General features: G+C 27.6%; 1 protein-coding gene across 1 annotated transcript; it reads left to right on the plus strand.

Annotated features, from left to right (window-relative positions):
- Positions 1 to 324: 324 nt before the first annotated feature.
- LOC108568267 (zinc finger protein 32-like) lies at positions 325 to 21,594 on the plus strand. The gene is made up of 7 exons (XM_017929243.1): positions 325 to 625; positions 15,776 to 15,914; positions 15,973 to 16,311; positions 16,562 to 16,794; positions 17,677 to 17,864; positions 21,107 to 21,274; positions 21,334 to 21,594. The coding sequence occupies exons 2-7, from the start codon at positions 15,780 to 15,782 to the stop codon at positions 21,516 to 21,518; spliced, it is 1,248 nt and encodes a 415-aa protein (XP_017784732.1). The 5' UTR covers positions 325 to 625; positions 15,776 to 15,779; the 3' UTR covers positions 21,519 to 21,594.
- Positions 21,595 to 21,629: the final 35 nt, after the last annotated feature.

Consider the following 21,629-nt stretch of genomic DNA (forward strand, 5'->3'; position numbering starts at 1 on the left):
AGGGAAACGCAATTATTAAAAATAAATGTAAGTGAAAGTAATGCAGTCATTTTTCGCAAAGGTTCCGTTCCTTTTTTTGTTGCAATTTCGTAATACAGTCCAGAAGAACAGTGCTTCTAGTTATTATACTTTTAAAATGCATTACATGATTGTTCTAGTAAACACGCCATAATGCGTTTATAAATATGTAAGCATTTACATTCGCGTATGAAGAAGAATGGAGAGGAACACAATAGAGTTTTGTTCGTTTTCGTCTCGTTTACTTCTTCGTTCTCTCTTTTTTGTTCCGTCTGTACGCGTTGGTACCGTTCTAACAAAGACAAGAGGCTTATCTTAATGTATCTTCTAAAGTACGTTTGTGGCCGGTGCACGTAATGCACGTGTTTTCTTGCGATATGAGGCAAGAGGTGAACGCGACAGTCCGATCGCGACTCTCCTCCGTCGAGGAGGAAGACGTTTAAGCCGTACTTAGCTGCACATTAAGTGGCATTTCCGGTCTACGGAAGCACAACAAACACATACACAAACTGTTGTTCAGTTCTCTTGCTTTGCACACACACAATAAACCACGCAAGAACAATAATAACACAGAGACAGCAAAAACGCAGCTCAAAATTTGCGACAGGTAAGAACAATAATTTCATAGTTAATTTACTGCCATTTCATCTTTATACAAGCAAACAAATATAAATTACTTTCTTCATCAAATTTAACAACAATATAATTATCTACACCATACAGTCTTTGTTTTTTTTATATTTAAGCTAATCAAATATCCTTATACTATTAAAGTATTTAGTTTTTCACAATATGCATATTATTTTAATCAAAATAAGTCTTTTCCAAAAAAACACATAAACAGATTTTACAAGTTTTTGTTCCTAATTGTGAAATCAAATCATGACGTGATCGATTTCTAATAAAATCTATTAAAAATCTTTTATATTATGTTGGATTAAATTTGGTGGGTTAACATACAATAATCTCATAGCTTTGCCAGACATTCTATTTAGTAAATAAATAAAGTAATTATTTATATATTTGTTTGATATATATAAATCTGTTTTGTCAAGACATATTGATTTGTAACTTTACGTTTACTTTTTAATTATTTTTATATTTGTGATTGTTTTTTTTTAATGTAATAATAATATTTTTTGAAACAGTAAAATTACAAATTATAAATGTCAATACAATAATATAAATATCATATAACAAAAAGTCAACTGCTTCAAAGGGCTATTGATCATAGGTCTTTCTGCACAACTCTTTAAATATATTTATAAATAAAATTAAATATGAGTGATCCGTCGTTATACACATATGTAGAACTGAAAAATAAAATAAATTTATTAGAAAAAAAGAATTTGGATATATTAATCAAATTAGGAATTTTAAAAATTTTCTTAGTCTGTTATGTTATGTGATACCTACACATCTTTCAGTTTAATTTAATTATTTATTAAAATAAACTATTATAAGTAGTTATAACAGAATTCAAAATAATTAATTTTGATTTTAAATCAGTGGTTTTCATCTATTTGTAAATACCATAGGTAAGCTAAAATTGTAATAATAATAATAACATTTGTTGCAACAACCATAATACAAACTTAATAAAATAACGTAATAGAAAAAAATAAAACTAAATAGGGCAGGAAGAACTATGGTAACAATTTGTAACAATTAATATTTTATTTTACTATTATTATTGTTGTGAATGAAAATGTTTAATTTTATTTTTGACAGTGAATAATACACAAAATATTGTTATAAAATATCTCTAAATTAACAAGCTGATAGGTCTTATAAAAATGTAACCAATGTAAATAGAATAAAAACAGTGAAACTCGATCCGCGAATAATAAAGAAAAAGAAAAAGGGAAAATGCCGTATACGAGCAATGGTGATTCTAGCACAACTTCCTAATATTGTAGCACTTAGAAATTTGCTACAACGTGTAAAATAATTTTAGTGCATTTTTCCTACATTTCTATGATAATGACATTTTGTACTTCAAATTAAATAATAATAAAATTACATTTATTATCTAGGATTTATTGCTAGTTTTTGAAGTAATAAAAAATGTAGTCACATAAATTTAAAATTATTAATATATGCATTTTATTTATTATTGCTTAATCACTTTGAATTATTAATATTATGAAAGGTAGGCATAATTTGTATACATGGAAAATGGTAATAATAAATCTTTAGCACTATAAAATATAGCGAAATTGCGAGTACAAATAATAACTACAAAAAATATAATATTAACGGTTTTAGTAATTTTAAATAATAAAACATATTTAAAAGATTTTAATGACTGTAGTAAATACTAAATATATATAAAATAATATAGTTGTTGAATTTTTAGTACAACTGGAAATTGTTAAAACCCATAAGGATGTAAATATTTATAATATATACATTATTTTTAGTAGTTACCAGTTGAGCTGGCATAATTTTACATGACATTAAAGTTAAGTTTATATCCTAATTAAATAGCTACATGTGCATTTTTTATCGAAATTCAGATTAACTGCTCATTAAATTTATATATTATATATCATAGTTACGCATTGATATCGACGCTATCGATATAAAACTTATGAAATTAGTTCCAGGTCAATTGTGCAATGAAAGGCCAAACTTCGATACAAAAGAAACAAGATTAATTGCGTAATAATCCAAGTGGAACGTACGACAATTTCTTGGGGTAAAAAAGACATCATGAATTATTATCATAAGGAAGATCGTTGAAGATACATTATCAAAACGCGAACCAGTTTCAGTATTGAATAACATCACGTCGGTGCTAACGACATAATAAGAGTAATTTCAAATATCTCTAGTAACTTTTTCTTTAGGAATGGAATAATTGATTGAAAGTAGATTATCTTACCGAAAAGGGTATTGAATTAATTGAATAATGAACCTTAATTCATCCTACGCTATTGCGAGTATGCTTTTATATAAATAAAGAAATTTGTTTCTTAATATTATAAAAAGAAAAAATAATTAATTAACAGATATATTTTAATATATTATGTAATGATTATGATTTTATTAAATATAAAATTTACAATTTTGTATAAAGTATATATAATATAAAATTACATAAACTCATGAACCGCTGCTAGAAATATTGATATTTTCGCATTTTTACTACATATAAATCAGGTTACGTCTTCTATCATTAATAATTTACGCATATTTTCTTTTGACGCTAACTTGCATCTAATTTTAAAATATTTAACTTTGGTTGTTATTGGCATGCATTGACAGATACTAGTATTAATGTAATATCTATTATTCTTTTAAAGTATAAAAGTAAAAATATCAATATATGTAAATTAAGGTGTTCTTGATAATTTGTTGTAATAAGATTATATTATAAAAATATATCAAAAACAAATAGTTTATATGCTTTTAAATAATCATTATGTGGATATAATTTTTTTTGCCTTACACTTTTTAATAAAAATAATGAAGACCGAATAGTATTTGCAGATTATTTTCATGGCACTCATGGCACGATAAGTGTTATTACTTCAGTTTGCATCTCTCGGCAAACTTCAGAGAAGTTAATTTAATTGCTGCTCGAATATTATTTTTTAGTAAGAACTTATAGCAAATAGGAATTAAAAATGGAATGGTTATTATAATATTATGGTAGTTTTTATATAATATTTCATTATTAATATTACATGTATACGTATACATATAAAGTATTAATAATTAAACTAGTTTTTACAAATTATACTATAAACTTATTTATTATGATAGATACTGTTAGTTAATTATAGTTATATAAACTATATAAGTGAGAATAGGAGTTGTATTATCTGAAAATTTCCGTGGCTGTTACAACTCAATAACTATTATTATTTCAGTTTGCTTCACGCAGCAAACTTTACAGAAGAAGTTTTAATTGCTCTTCGCAAATTATTTTAAGAAGTTAAACGTAATTGCAGTAAAAGAACATTATTTCTTCAGTACGAATGATAAACGGAATAGCTTATTTAAAAAAAAAGTCATTAAGGTATGTTTAAATAAAGTTTGGCTCAAAATGTGACTACTAAAAGAAGAAAATAATATACAAGAAACTAGAAATGAAGTTATTCTGATGGTTCAATCAGTAGGTTTCCATTGAATGTAGAAGATGGTGGGTTTTCAGTGGAATGTTTGCTAGGAACAAATACAAAGAAAATAAAGAAGTTCCTGTCGAAAAAAATGTTAACAAAGAAATGTTCCATTAAAAATATTTTTTAGTGAAAATTACTCTGATGATTTAGCTACGTATACTTATACGATAAAACAGAAAAAAAGCACAAACAATGAACTTTACATTCATAATTTATAATGTTAATTCACATTTGATGATACATTTCTGTGTTTGTAAGAAAGCTTTTCATTTTTTATAAAAAAATAACATATCCTCTTTTCGGTCACAATACTTTTACCTAAGACACAGTACTTTTACCTATGAAAAAAGAATAACTTAATGAAGTAATTTTATGGAACATATCCTATTCGTTAATTGAGGTGTGACTATTATTTGCTGATTGATAGATACGACTTGATAATTATCATTATTTCAGTTTGAATTTACCAGAAGTATATTTATTTGCTTCTGAAATGTCATTTAAAATAGTTAAACGTTATTAGGTTTGAAATAAGAATATATTTTATTTAGTAAGAAACCAACGCAAAAGGCAACTGATAAATGCACAGGTGTTCACCTAAACATCACCAAACACTGTTTCGCTTTAATGGTTGATTTATTACTACGATATTGTGCGGTGCACGTCACCCCAAATGCATTTATCGTAGGAAAATGAATTCGTTTCATGGGCAATAAATAAAGCGAGTGAATGTTCGATTCATCTGTGCATAACGTCCGATAGTTACATAACGCGTTTGTCCCTATCTCTTTCACCTGAGATGCACATTTCTTTTGTTCCTTTTTTCTGCTGCTAGATTTCAATTTATTGTAGCAGAAATTAAATGAAGAGACAATGATATTTATTGCACGAAGTACAAACAGCTAATGTAATTCAAACAGACTATAAATATATCATACGAAAGTAATGCAAGAGCAAGCAGAAACAGGAGTAAAATAACTCAGTCAAAATCAATAAACCTCAGGCGGTCGCGATTTAAATCAAGTTTATTCGAATCTTCAGAAACACAATGCAATTTCTGCTTGAATGTTGAAATGTTGAGAATAATTCACATACTCAATGAGATTGCTATTTGGTTATTTGTATGTGTACTAACTAATTATACTTCAATAATTAATGATGATATTAAATATACTTTATTGTGCATATAACTATTGTACAAATAACATGTTCTAAAAAAAATATGATTGGTACATGGGAATGTTTTGGAGTTATAATGAAAACAAAATTATCTTTACAGATGCATTAATACTTTTTAATCATTAATTAAACAAATTTCAATTATTTTAATAATAATTTTACAGATAAGAAATCTTCTACAACAAATAAAAAAATAGCGAGTCACCTTCGACATAGTTTGAAGAACTCGTTTGTCATATAGCAATAAAAATATTTGTATAATGAGATAACATTTCTATTAGAAATATATGTTAATTGAATTAACATTATAAACATTAATTAATGATAAGTTGTGGTTCTATTATTTTCCTTGTAGTATTTATGTAATCATATTTTTAACAAGAATATTGATTGCCCATACAGTTTAGCTTAAATAAGTAACCGCAGTTTAATATAATCGATATCAAGATAAAACAATACAACATTCCCAAACAGACAAACAGGTAAACTAGCCATTGGAATATATGATGAATAACAAAATATAATACGGAAGTTGTAAAAGAAATAGGGTTTAAAATATAATAATAAAACTAATTTAATTGTTTAGAATTATTTTAAATTCAGCAATTTTGTACTTACTCTGGGCTAAATCAGGACTAAAGTATTAATATTCCTAATATAATAGAGTATTGGTATATAAATATCTTCATTAATTTTCTAAAATTCATTTTAAAAAGATTTTTGGTAGTTGATTATTTTGGTTGTCTTGAAATACAAATATTAGATAATTAAATTCTAGATTTTTTTCAAATAATTTCGTCTCCTGGAATTTATTAACACTGATTATGTAAGTTAATTAAGGAAACATTACAATATTACATGACACCATTTCAGTTTTTTGAGTTTGGGTTTCAAATTAACTTTCCTAAATAATTAGTTAAGTGGACAAAGTGTACACAAATATCCCCAACTACTATATTTGTTGTTTTCTCCATATTGTAATATGTGAAATTTGTAGAAGTTTCAATCAATTAAAATAATATGTTGATTTTAGTAAGAAAATTCCCCATATGTATTATTCAGAACTAAACGTATTGTAGAAACTGTATGTTGTTAAAATAATCTTTGTGATTTTCTTGAATGTATCAACCACACATTGCGTGGAAAGAATAAAATTACAGTTATAATAGAAAAAAAAAGTAAAAATAATTGTGAAAAATTGTTTTTTTTTTGAGTAAACAGAGTTTAGTATTGTAACAAAATTAATTTTACATATTATTTTTGCAAGATTGTAATTAAAAGAATTGTTTCAGATTGAATTTCTAAATTATGTGTTGAATATTCACATAGATTAATTACAAATACATACGATTATGTAATTATATAAAGATAAATATATGAAAAATAATAGCAAAATCTTTTTCTATTAATAACATTAAACTAAAAATAGGCTGCATAGTAGAATATCATATTTGAATCAGTTAAAGCGAATGCGACACGATCGTATCTCTTTCAGCTTTTATCTTTGTAGATATCAAAGCAGTAACAAGCAAACGAGTTGTACTCTTGAATGGGAACTTGGAGAGGAGATACGACCTGCACAAATTACTGCGATCCCGGAATTCCACATAACCTAACCAGCTGAAAGTATTCAATTCTTCGTGGCTTCTAATTAAAAAGAAAAAAATCCCCACCGGAAAGGATTCATTCAAGATGATTTGCATTGCAGGTTTGCGCATTCGTGCAGCGAACAGCATTCTGATTCCGTTGCGTCCATAACTTAAGGAGACATTTGCTATAACACGTACCTTTTCTATTCAGATCACAACTCCGTATAACATTAACCTACTTCAAAAAATGTAAGTGCATGTATGTCTATGTGTATAAACAACAGGCATTTTCCTTTTGTTTCTTGCGCGCAGAGCGAACAACACAAAACAAGTGGAAATTTCGTGTTTTACACGTAGCGAAAGCACGACGATATCTCCAAGCTACAGAATTTTTAATCTACGTTCGCATAAAGCACTTAGCAAACACAAAGGGAGTGGCTAAAAGTTTATCTGAAAGCAATAGAATATTCGGAAAGTGTATAATTTTTGTTACCTTTTATCTGTCTTCATGATGTAACAGTGTATTCATGTCAAAATTAGTTATGTTGTTTAACACTCTTAATTTAACTTGTTGAATGTAGAATTCTGTCAACAACAATATAGATTCTATAGAATAATTGTAAAAACTTTTTAATATTTATCATTATTAATGTTTTGTTATATTTTTTTATTGGCCTATAAAAAAAAGATTACATTCGATAGCACTTTAGCTATCGAATGTAATCTTTCCGCCTATGTAGTTATAATATAGAGTACATATAAATATAGCTAAAAATATGAAAATACACTAAAAAATGAAAACGAACTTTCTACAATTAGAAAAACAGAAGTAGTATACATAATATAAACAAAACAAAAAATATTTCAAAAAATCAATATTATTTCTGAAATAAGTTAAAACTTGGGACACGGGTATGATAATCAGTTATGATTTTGAATAAGAAATTATTAGATAGGAAGGAATTAATATTATAGTAGAGGAAACGGAGATTAGGTTTATTATAATTTATAGAGTATGTCCTAATTGAAAATAACGGAAATACTTTTAGATTTGTGAAAAATAGAATTATCTTTTACTTTAAGAACTTTCAACCCATTAAAAACACTAGTTTTGTAGTAAGCATCATCATATAATAAAAAACCTAAAATATTCAATTTACGACTTTCATAATAAATGATATATTTTGTATAAATAAATGTTACAAACACATTTCAATTTTAGTTTCATAATAATATTTTATTGAATATATCAATTTAACTATATCTATATGAAACTCAGCCTTAATTAATTATAATTAAAAATAATTTGATCATGATTATTATCTACTTGATTAATTAATATACAGTGTGCGACAGAAATAAGTCCTACATCTCAAAGGGGATTGAAAATAAATGATACGAGGTATCACTTCTTATTTCATAAATAGAGATATATTTTTTTTTAACTTTTGGTAAATTATATCGTCCAAACGGTGGAAACCTTATACCTTTTCTTTTTTCTGTCACACACTGTATCATTAGCATTTATGCAAATATTTATTTCATATTAAATGATTTTAAAATATCAGTTACTCTGTTTATCTTCATATAATTTAATGATGATTATAGGTTTGTATGAGGCCCGTGGGCTTCACGTTGCTCATCATTAACCTAAATACATGTCTTCAGACAACGGAAATGACAAAATGAATGTAGTTAGAATGCATTATAAATTACAAATGCTCTATAATATTAACTTATACAAATATAATAATAAAATCACATTTTGTATAAACTAATATAAAGAAAACGGGTCTATATCGCAAGCCCGACAACCGAGACCGTCTATCAAAATCCCGACGTTCGAAATCCCGACTGTATCGAAATCCCGACGTTCGAAATCTCGACTATATCAAAATCTCGACAACCATAATACCGACTGTATCAGAATCTCGACAACCATAATCCCGACTACGTCGAAAATTTTTACAATAACATTTTAAAATTATTTCGGAGCGTAGTCACCTCGTGCTACACTTTTATTATTAATAACAATAAATTATTTCATAATAAACCTTAACATTATGAAATAATCTCAAATACAATTAGATTATTAATTGTTATTATTTATTATTAATAACAATTTAAAAGTCAATACGCTCAGGAATAATTTATGGCTGTCGGAATTTTAATATAGTCGGGATTTCGGCACAGTCGGCATTTCAAACGTCGGGATTTAAAAGCATGAAATAAATAATCTTAATAATCGACCTAGATCTTTCCATTATATATATTTATTTAAATTATGATTATAAATTATAGATAGAAAACTTGTAAACTTATGTAAAGAATACATAATTGTAAATATTACTTGAAATAGAACTAAACACTAACTATACTATTTAATAATTGAATTTATTGAAATAATCATATTGAATTGAAACTTAATAATTAATTAAATTTCTAAAGGAATGAATATAGCATCTATTAAGTTTTATTTTCTTAATTAAAAATATTAATGACATATTTAATATGTAGTATATAAAAATATAGTCTTATGGTTAATAACTGTTTGTAATTATTTCTATAATATTTATAAATATTTTTCATATTCTGTATGTAAAATTTTTAATATATATAACCATAATTTTATAATTATACATATAAACATACATATATATATATGTAAAATAAAAAGAAACAATTATTCGATAATCAACAAATATATAAATACCATATTAACCTAAATAGAAAGTAGTACTAATTATTTTGTAAACGCTTAAAATCATTATTTTGCAGATTTTGCGCAATTACTTTAACTTGTTTATATTTGTTAATCTTAGAAACTCATATAATCGATTGTATGATGATTACTTTCTTTTTATTATTTTCAATGTATATATGATATTAGTGTTAATTTTATGTTAATATTAAATCTAATAAGCTATGATTACATATAACGAGAAATTGGTATTTATATTAATTGGTGTAATGAATTAAGTGTAACAAAGTTGTTTTGAGAAAGTTTTATAGTTAATTTATGTACTAAATACATTATTTTATATGTATTGTAATAGTGTAAAATAGTGTAAAATAGAAGAATAATTCTTTTTTTCGTGCTTTTATCACATTTACAAATTTATATTTGTTTGTAAAAATTTATATTACATGGAAATTAATGTGAGTTATTTACTTAGTTATTTAAACACATCATTGATATCTCTTCAATTTTTGATATAGAAAGCATTTTAATTATTCAGAAGGAATTTGATATTTGTCGAAGAAATGTTAGATTGCGGTGTCTTTGTATATTTTGATGATCCAACAAAATGCACATCATTCACCAATCGCTAACGTTTTTATCAAGACTCTAAAATATTTGTCTGTTATTTTCCTATACTGTCAATCATTATATCTAACCTAAACATTCGAAGATCAATCTCAATGATAAGCAGACAGAAACTACTTTGGGTTTGGTTGTCATCTCATGAGACTAAATCATTCTAACATTATGTCTGACAATTCTTATAGATTTTGCATCGTCAGCCTATGCGAATAGTTATTAGAAACCAAGCCATTTTTATGTATCCAAAAATAACTTTTACTTCATAATAGAAGTATTCCTTTAAATCTTAAAGTACCAATCAATGAGGAGGTTTTTGTGGTTTTAATTATTTCTAACTTATTAATTGCACATACATTGTTTATTATCAATTAAAAATAATAATTAAGATATTTTTTACAAATTATTTCTATTAATCAATCTATTAATTATATTTGAGCATTTGCTTTGATGCGAAATGATATAAAGATATATTCTAAATATTAGGTGAAGTAAAACACGTCATATTCAGATAAGTTAGTAATTAATCTTAAAAAAAATGTAAGAATTGTCTTTATACTTAATAATATGTTGTTTCTAATAATAATATTTATTATAACAGTCACATAAACAGATTAAACAGATCTAAAAATAATAGTTCTCAAATAAAAAAAACATCAAAGCATAATGGAATTTTTCAAGCTTTTCTGTGTATTTTTAATGTATATAAGTTATTTAATAAACTGAATTTATGAATGTATGTTGGAATAATACAACATTTTTTTTTATGGCTATGAGGAATTTTAGTTTGTTTTCGTTTTATTTTGGGAAAAGCTCTAATGTAGAAAAGTAGGTTTCGCATTCAGAATTTTAAACCGTTATTGTTCATTACATTCCACGCAATTTTCCCCAACAGAATTTTCTCGCAGCTCGATACACGTAACACAATTTATTAAATGTAAGGCGTGATCCCAACGCCCAACGCGAACGAGCAAAAAAGTCCGTTCCCCTCCGATGCAGAATGTGTGCCTGAAAGGGTTAAACTCCATTAAATATAATTGACTCGTTATGCAATCACCTATTGCAGCGAAGGCAACAATAATTTCGCACAATTTTTAGCTCTGCCCTCTTTCTAACATCATGTCTCCGAGAAACTATGATTTGTCGAGCGAACGTAGGAGGAAATGGCTTTGTACACGCGACCAAAACTGGAATGAATGTATCAATTTTCACCGATTAAATTTCGATTAGCGTATCTAAGCTAATTGAATCCTAACGAAATCTCGAACGTACAGAAATATACCTTAATATTACAAATTAATGGAACCTAAAAAATATATATAATACATAAAAGCAAGTACCATTCATTTGACGAATAATACAAACAAGACTTCAATTACGCAACGTGGAAAAGCATTTGCAAACATGCAATTTCCCTTCCTGCTTATGTAACTTACTAATGTACGTTTCGTGTCATTGGTGAGAGATTCTGTGTAATGAACAATATTTGGACTCTCGCAGCTGCGAATCACCTTGAACTTGTCTAAATCCATAGACGGATCACACAATACATCCCACCCAAAAAAATAAAACACCGTTTCTTTCCATTTAACATTAAGCTTAGAATCATCTCATCTCGGATCGGATCGGCCAGTGCGTTGAACTTACGAAAAGCATAAAAATACTAGAATTTCTTAGTTTTAGTGCACGTCAGAAGATAAGTGAGTAAATAAGACACATTATTTTCCCTCATCTGCTGTTAATTATTGCGTTAAGAAAGCGGCCATTTATTTTATACGTCAGGTAAACTATTTTAATATTCACACTGACCTCACTTAACCAAGTACATTTCTGAATGAGTCTAAAACGTTCCTATTAAGTAATGTCGAAACGGGTTTCACGGAATTTTTTACAAACGACTCGTTTTCTACATACATTATTTAATGTCATTCAGTTCATACAATGCTTTATGTTTTATTCAATAACCACTCCATTTTCATTAATTATATTATATTTTTGTTTTTTTTTAATTCAAATTATAATACTAATTTATTTGCTTTCATAATTTAACATTAACTAGAACATTGGCTACAGTATCTTCAACCATATTATTCTATGCACAATTACAATTTTCTTTGAATTGAATTAAATAATTTATTTCTCTCTCATCGTTATGCGAAACGTCGCTCGTTAAGCGAGTCATTTTTCTTACAATTAATTTTGCTCGTTAAGCGAAATGCTCACTGTTCCACTGTATATTAATATAAATAAATCATATGAAGTATTATTACATAAAAATATATTTTTTACATTAGTTTCATTTTGAATATTTTGCAAGTAAACTGTTTCAGTATGTAATTTAATTAAATGTTATTAGCGGTTTCTATTTTTTAGATATGTTAAGTGTTAAATGATCCGTGTATTTGATTAAAATTCCTTGATTTTGCAACTTCCTTTAGATGTATCGTGATTAATGTATTTTCACTTTGACAGCAAATAAATAAATGGCAGATTCGTAATTAATTCCATCTGTCACCTAATTACTCATTTACCTCTTTAAGATGACTGATACCCATGCTTTGAATATTAATTATTTCCATTTCGACGAACAACTTTTTGAGAATGCAGTTATATAAACTTTCACAAATAGTCCAGTTTTTTTACGATTACATTTATTGCAAATTATTCACAATCTAAATTCAGTTTTTCATAAATGGTTTTTTTTATGGGATTATCGTTTTTGGAAATATACAGACAGATTTTATTTTACGTTTGCTAACTCTGTATTTTCGATAATTATTATAGGAGAAATCTAATTAATTGCAAGAAATACATTTAAATACTCATTACAAAGACTTAATCTACCAAGAAAAACATCATCAAATTAATAAATGATAAAAATTTTAATTAAATTAACAGTACAGATATTAATAGACATGCATAGAATTTGCATTTAAAGAGTCTCTTTTGAAATGGGACATGTAGGATATGCAGTAATTTATCTTGTGGTTGAGAATTTTAAGTGTCCGAAGGCTATTTACTATAATTAGAAATAATAGTGAGAAATACAGGTGTTAATGAAATCTTATATGTAGATCCAATGGTTAGAATTATTAAGCTTTTATCAAGTCGATTTGTAATGAGAAAGTAATTTTTATTATGTTTTATTATATCTATTGCTATTTTTGTTTGTTTTTTGTACAAAGTATAATTAGAGATTGTAGTGTGATCTTCAATATTAAAATATAGTATATAACACCAATGATTTAATGTTGTTTATTGTTTTAAAACTTTGCATAAAATCAAATTTTGATTTACTTGTTATTACCTATAATTACCTGATTATTATTTTTAAATCTGATTTTATGAATTGAAGACTAAATGATTTAAAAAAATATTACTTTATACATTATTCGTTTATTAGTTGCTTTATATGGCTTTCCAGGTTAATATTCAATGCGTTTCTCTTATAAGTGCTTATTAATTCTATTGGAGTGCTAAATCATTGTTAATTGTAAAATATAAATTAGTGGGGCGGAAAGACTGCGGTCAATCAAGTCGTTATTAGATTATTAATAATAAAAAAATCTAGATTGTGTTCGTGGTTTGAAAAATGTCTTTTTATATTACAATAATACAGCAATACCTCGCATAATGCTGGTAATCGGTTGAGCCAACAACCAGGACTGTTTGAATTAGCCCGGTAATCGAGGACCGTATAAAAATAAATGGTACAAAAAGAGTCTTGGTTGTATAAAGTATTTTATTTTGCTCAATTAAAATTTATTAGTTTTAAAATTTTGAAACCGAACTTTACTGAATCTGTATTGACATTACAAGATTTTAATTATGATAATACTGTTTTATGATAATACTTACAATTGTAATAAACTTTAATTAGTCTTGAAAGACTTAATCGAATAACATTAAAAAATCGAGATTGGAACAGTTCATGTTAAACGTAATTAGCGCATGTCTATATCATTTAATTTATACTTCTATTGAACACGATTTGTGAGTATTACCAATAAGGTGAAACTAGTCCCGTCTTTTCACCCAACATGAAAATCCATACTAATAAATATTAGACTTCAATATTTTACCACTGTGTATTGAACAAACTGTACTTTCGCAACCGTTGAAAAGCTATTCGATTGTGTATCGATTTCAAATGAGTTTGAGTTTCCCATTGTCCCCTATAAATTGCAAACGTAAATATAAATGTGGCATTACGATGCAATTGCATTATAATTATTGATCGCCGGAATTGTCGAATGGAAAAATAATCACGTTGTTAAGACTCGAATAACAACTTTATCGTTATTCACAGATGCGGAGAGCGTTTTCTTTTTCAGAAGATGTAAGGAAAAGAACGGAATGTAATTAGAGAATATGGAATCAGATTCAATTGATCTGAAGAGAGACAGAGAGAGAGAGGCATAAATTACGATCAGGCAGTCTCGGATTTTAGATTAATTAGGTGACTTAATCGGGATCATTAATCATTGGAGATGAAATCTCGCATTTGTCATCGAGAAATGGGAGCGGTTTCTGGCTTCAAAGATAGACACATTGTCATATTTAAATAAAAAATGTCGTTATTTGCAACTGTATTTAATTGCACCAAATGATTATATAAGGAAAATAAAAATACCGTTCTTCACTTGAGTTATAATTGCTATACTGATACGTAACTCGTAGCGCAATGATTTGCATTTCTTTGAAGATGATTGCAATTAATTTCAAATTTGCAATTTATGTAGAATTATTCAATTTACTGTATTTAATCTACATAACATGACGGTCTGATTGTATGAATCCATTAGTTAAATTATCAATCCTTACGAAAGTCAAGCATAGAGTGTTACGGTTTGTAATTTAATTATAATTAGGAATAACTAGTATTTTATTTTTCTGTAACATTAATAATACATGAACGTAAATTAAGCCTATAATTATTTCTGGGAATATTACATGAATTATTATTGGAAAAAAAATATAATTACAAATATATCAGATTATTTGTCTCTTCTCTTTTTTCAAAAATATTTTGTTTAGTTTTATCTTTTATTATGAATATTGGTATATTTTTTTCAATAAAAATACCTGAATTGAAATTAGATAAAATATCTCTCTCGTACAATATGTATACAACTAATAACACGAAATAAGAATTTTAAACATAAACTGCTTAAAATATAGATAGTTTTTAATTATTATTTTATAACAAAGAAATCTTCTATTCTATTCCGTGATTCGACAAATTTTGAAGACTTACTTAAAATAAAAAATAATGAAGTTTTCTCTTAATTTAAAATATACTGAAAATAATGGAATACTAAAAATGGTTGTTACTTATTTTATGTTTCGTAGAGCAGACTCTTCCATCGCCATTAAATTTTGAATGAAGAAATAAATATGATTAGTTTTTGCAAATATTTTCCCTTTACGAATGTAAACAAATCTATTATTTCATTGTAAATATGTAATGAGTTGTAAAATAATGTAAATGCAAAACGGATAGTAATCGTAATATAAATCTTTCTTTTCTCTTTTAGTACAATGGAAGATATAATTCGCGATGGTTCTTTAAGATTATTCGCAACGGAAAGCTCATGTGATGTAATCTTGAGTTGCAGCGGCTACAGGCTAATAGCTCACAAAGTGATCCTCTCGATAGCGAGTCCTGTATTTCAAGTAAGCATGTGGTGCGTGTAGCATTCGAAATCCAAGCTGACGTCTCCATTATTTTCAGGAGTTGTTAAGACAAGACTCATCGCAACCTACCATGGTTATATTACCGGATATCTCTGCCAACGTGATGACTCTAATCCTGGATTACATTTACAATGGGCACGTGTCGATTTACTACGGAGAATTGCACGAGTTTCTTAGCGTGGCCAGGTTTTTCAAGCTACGGTTAGATTATAAAGAGGAAAGTCCGAGGTGCGGAAAGCCGATGCCCGAGTTAATACCCATTAGCGAAATGAGGAACCCGAAGCGTGGATCCTTCAACAAAGTGATCCCGTCACCTTGGATTACGCACGGAGCTCAGGTCTTCGAGGATCCCAGGATACCGAACGTCGACTTCTCGGTAAGTAATTGACGCCGTTTGCATCAATACTCCCATTCCGTGACCGAGGTTCATATAAATTCGAATTAATCTGCATCTGGTAGAAAAGCAGTACCAACAAACAAACAGCCACTTTAATGACCACCATTTAATTGCATTTAGATTTCGTGCCGATAAATTAAACACAGCTGTGTCTATTAACTCTTCGCATACGTGAATATCTTTTTTATAGCCGGATGAACATATTCGATTAAGTTTTCTTCTTTTACAGTCTCCTGATTCCGCATTAGCTTTATGTCAAAAGAGTGATGCTAACAATAATAATGTAGAAGATGTACCAAGTAAAAATGATCCTGAGGAAAATCCTAAATTGGAGGTGAAAAGTGCTGAGATTAACGAGATCGAAGATCAACCGAAGCTGGAAAATGTGAAGAAGCAGAAACCTTACAAATGCGAGGATTGCGGAAAAACGTTTAGTCAATTACGGAATTATAAATATCACAGGTAGGATGACTGGGGATTTTAAGATCCACTTGGAAAGCTAATTATAACTTGCATTAAAACTATAAATTGAAAACAACATGTGCTGTCATGAAATTATCATTCGTCAAAGTCGGAATTAAATCTCTAACGATGTTGTTAGAAAATTAATTTTATAATTATTGTATTTTAATGAATTTTAAAAATTATTAAAAAAATGTATTAAATTATATAATATTTGGATTAAGAACGATAAAATTAATTACTTGCGTTTCAATTGCACATTAAATGTAACTTCAATGTTTGCATTTTTGCACGCAATTGCCGACCTAATGCAAATTTAAACACGCAATAAAAGAAGTGAAAATGAATAGCAAGTGTTCTGTTGACAGTTCTCGATACTTATCACTGGGAATTATCGTTTATGATAAATTACCTGTGGTGTCTTGTGCAGACACATTTATGCACGAAACACATAGAGTGTACATAATTCTCAAAGAAGTCCGCAAATGAATAAACACGTATTAATTGTAGTCGCAACTGTTAAAAAAAATGATTACATTCATATTTCGCGATTCGCTACGGACCGAGAATTCTCATTACTCGAGTCATTAAATGTTGTTTGTCTGAGCGATCTATTAAAAACATAATTTTTATGGACGGTAAAATAATGAAAATAGTAATAAAGTGAAGAGGTCATTTAATTGTATGCCAACATGGGAGATCTGCCCATGTAAATCATAGACATAGTTTTGGAACATGTAGGAGGGCAGCTTGCGGTCACGGCGTACAAATCGATAGAATAAATCATTTAGTGCAATTACATTTCGAGTAAAACTGTTTCAAATTGAAGGCGAGGCGAATAATTTCGGTTTGGTAAAATGTAGGGAAACTTGCTTTTTATAGATCCATTCACGATGGCACAAAGGAATTCGCCACTCGATGCCCCGAATGTGGAAAGGTTTTCAATGATAAGGGCTATTTGAGCAGTCATCTGAAGATTCACAGGGATAGAAAGGAGTACGCGTGTCAGCATTGTCCAAAAAGATTCAATCAGAGGGTTGCTTACAACATGCACATTAGGATACACACTGGTAAGTAACTTACAGTCATTTCATATTCTATTCAATACTACTATAATGCACTATTTATTGAACTTTAGACTCATATTTAAAAATATTAATTTATTGCTATGTAAGCTAAATGTTTATTTAAACAATGTGTTAAAAAAAAAATCCAAAGTGAAAAAAAAGTTTCGCTTAAAGAATAAATTTGGTGAAACGTATTCTATTTGTTGATAGAGGTATGGCACATTATTATATTTTTCCATCATATATTGTTATAGTAAAATAAGATATTTTAGTAAGAAATCTAAAAAGACTAAGTTTTTATAAATAAAAAGTATTATTATATACTTCCATAGTGTTTTGTAACTATTATAGATATGTTTACTGAATAATATTTATTCAAGTCATTTATTTGTCAGCTGATATAAGAAGACAATTGTTTTAATAAATTGTTTTTAGTGCAAATATGCATTGCAGACAGGATATTTTTAGTTTTTCACCTATTTTTATAGATTCTCTCATCTGATAGTTGTAAAGTATTAGTAAATAGATGTGTGTAAGTGTTTCCTTATTAGAAATTCCTGTTGCGTGAACAGTTTAACGCGAAATCTTCTTTATTTATTCATTAAATGAACCTTCCAACATCCTGACACGTACATCTAGAGAAACATTATAGACCTCATGAAAAAGGATAAAAAGAGACCAATTTCGAACAATTACGAAGAAACGAGGGACGGCTGCAAATTATGTAATCAAATTCGATTCATTTAAATGTAAGCCAATAATAACAATTTCGCCTGAAATTTGCTGGATTTATACTTTTTTTTATACTTTAATACAAAACTAGTAAAAGATACAACTGCAAATAAATAACTTGTTCGTTAAAGTAAATTGTTTAAAGAAACCCGGATATATAACGTTCCTATTACTGATTAAAATATTTTATTATATCTTTTCAAATTCACGTAAAGTATATATTATTATTTATTATATATAGCCAATATATAATTGATGAATAAAACATTTAATTTTCGCCAATTATTAAACAGGTTGTTGAGAAGCAATTCTAAATAATGAATGATTACAAAGTGTCTTCAAATTATGTACATTCATATATAATTGATACATTTATTTACCGTTAGTAGATGTCGTGATGTGAAAAGTAAATATTAACAGAGATTTGCAATTTACTGAAATTTTTTTATAGCACTCTGAACGAGAGAGGTTCAGAGAAAAGGAAAACATATCACACGTTTGTTGTAATAATGTTTGGCTACTCTAAGGCTTTCAAACATTTGCATTTATTTCCATGCGCTAACTTTCTCTGCAAATACGTCACTATATAACCCTTCCCGGAGTGCAGATGAAGAACTGCGAACAGTTTGCAGCAAATGGAATACTATATTCAGAGAAACAATTTTCCTCACGTGTAATTAATTGTATCCACAAATAAATAACAAAATACGAAAACTAAGCAAAAAGAAGGAAAACTGTTAGCAGAAACATTAATTTCAGACCGTCATCGACGCCTTTCATTTCACGCACGAGTTTCGCATTTTGTTGCGGAAAGAATTCCAATCGAACAAGCAAAAGCAATTTGACAGAACAAAATCAAGTTTTACAGTTGATCTATGGAACGTCGTTTTTCTTTTATACCTTGATGTTCTTGAGTAAGTGCGTGAATGTATTCGAAAACTTGCATTTATTTATGTAGTGCACTTGCCTCCGAGCAAAACGTATTAACAATAATTTCTTGCAAAACGGCTATAAGTTCTCGCTCTTTATGTGTTCCAAACAACTAATGTATATTTAAAGAGAGTGTAAATGCATTTACACACAAATCATAACTATTATTACTTTGCAATAGACATTTTGAGAACATATATTAATGCAATTATGATATACATTTTAGTATAATGTAACCAAATACTAATTTTATTTATTGAACTGCTCAATAAGCAATATAATTTTAAAATATTTATATCGTTTAATTGCCATACAAAAATATATTTATATCATTATTTGATGAGTTATGATATTATATGATATATTTTATTCCGAGAATTTAATAAAAAATAATTATTTACAATTTAAAGATCATTTTAGAACTTTAAAGTAACCTTATACATTTTACCAATTCTATTAGCACAAAATAATTGTTGAAACTTCATAGTTTAACACATTCTTCTTGATATTTTTTTTATAAAAATATGTAGTTAGTTTGTCATCTAAATGTTTCAATGATGTTGAGTATCGTTTAAAAAATAAGTACTATTTTAAGTTACTTTGTCTTTAATAATATCAATGATTAAATGAAAAACGTTATAATTAAATTCATGATCTATAAATTATAACAAAAAGTTGCACATTGATTAAGTATTCAGAAATATTCTTATAAGCATTAATTTATTTTTAGATTAAAATTAGTAATAAAATGTACTATAGACGAATATAAAGTGTATTTACTAAATAAAACAAGTAAGCTCATTTTATACATTTCGTTTTTTTTCGCTTTTCGCAAGAACTTTTTAATTAAAATTGTTTAGGTCAAGTATATAACGCACAAACCGTAATTTCATATTGATTTTGTGTGTGGGCATTTAGATATGAATATTGATTTACATGAACAATGCTTTACGTTTTTAGTAAAAAAAAATAATGTTATTGCATCAAAGGTCCGGAATTGAGTTTCTTTGTGATCAAATATAGATGCTGGAAGGCATTTAAAAAGGTATTCATTAGTAGTTTGCTTGAAGCTGTATGCCGAATATTGATTCGTATTCTGTATATGCGGAAAGAAACGTGCGTTGCAGATTATTTCTATATAAATTTATATTTAATTCTATTTTCTTTGTATGCACATTAAATTTGTTTGCAAAGAATAATTTTAATTAAATAATTAATTTGATTAAAGTAAACAGTGGGTTTGACAAGATTTTGAAAATGATTTGTAAAAAAAAACGTTTTTGTACTAGAAGTACAAATAAATTAATAATATATAATAAAAAATAATAATTCATGATAAAAAATAATAAATTAAGTATTAAGTTTTTTTTTTAATTGAATTCATTTGCTTCTTTATATAGTTTTGTGTCAAATATACTTAATTTTTTTATTCTATAAGTATTTTAATTACAATAGATTGTTATTGTAATAATATATTCTAGTTGAGAGTTTTGTGGAGATCTAGTATTAAGTATTATTTGGTAGTAGTTTCTTTAACATAATTACTGAACGTCAATGTGAATTGATAATTAACTTTGTTTTAGGTGTGAAACCTCATGAATGTCAGGATTGTGGTAAAAGCTTCTCTAGGAAGATGCTGTTGAAGCAACACCAGCGTGTTCACACCGGAGAAAGGCCGTACGTTTGTGCGGAATGCGGAAAAAGCTTTGCGGATCGGTCGAACATGAGCCTTCATGCACGACTACACACAGGTAATGATCACATATTTAATACATTGTCCACACGGTATTCAATTTCTGCAATATTCCAGGTGTTAAACCATATTCCTGCACGCTGTGCACCAAAAGCTTCACAAAGAAGCACCACCTGAAGACTCACATGAACTTCCACACCGGATCCAAACCTTATTCATGCCAGAACTGCAGCCTCGCCTTTTCGCAGAGCAGCAATATGCGAACGCATTACAAGAAGTGCATTCTGAAGACGAGCGAATAGATGACCATTACTACTTACCTTGTAAATACTAGATCAAATTATTGCGTTAAATATGAAATAAATAATTGATTGTAAATAAGACGGGAAGTTATAAAATAATTTCTATTTATT

The sequence above is a fragment of the Nicrophorus vespilloides genome, unplaced genomic scaffold (assembly GCF_001412225.1).
Source record: "Nicrophorus vespilloides isolate i.1.1-1 unplaced genomic scaffold, Nicve_v1.0, whole genome shotgun sequence".
In the NCBI taxonomy this organism is placed as follows: domain Eukaryota; kingdom Metazoa; phylum Arthropoda; class Insecta; order Coleoptera; family Silphidae; genus Nicrophorus; species Nicrophorus vespilloides.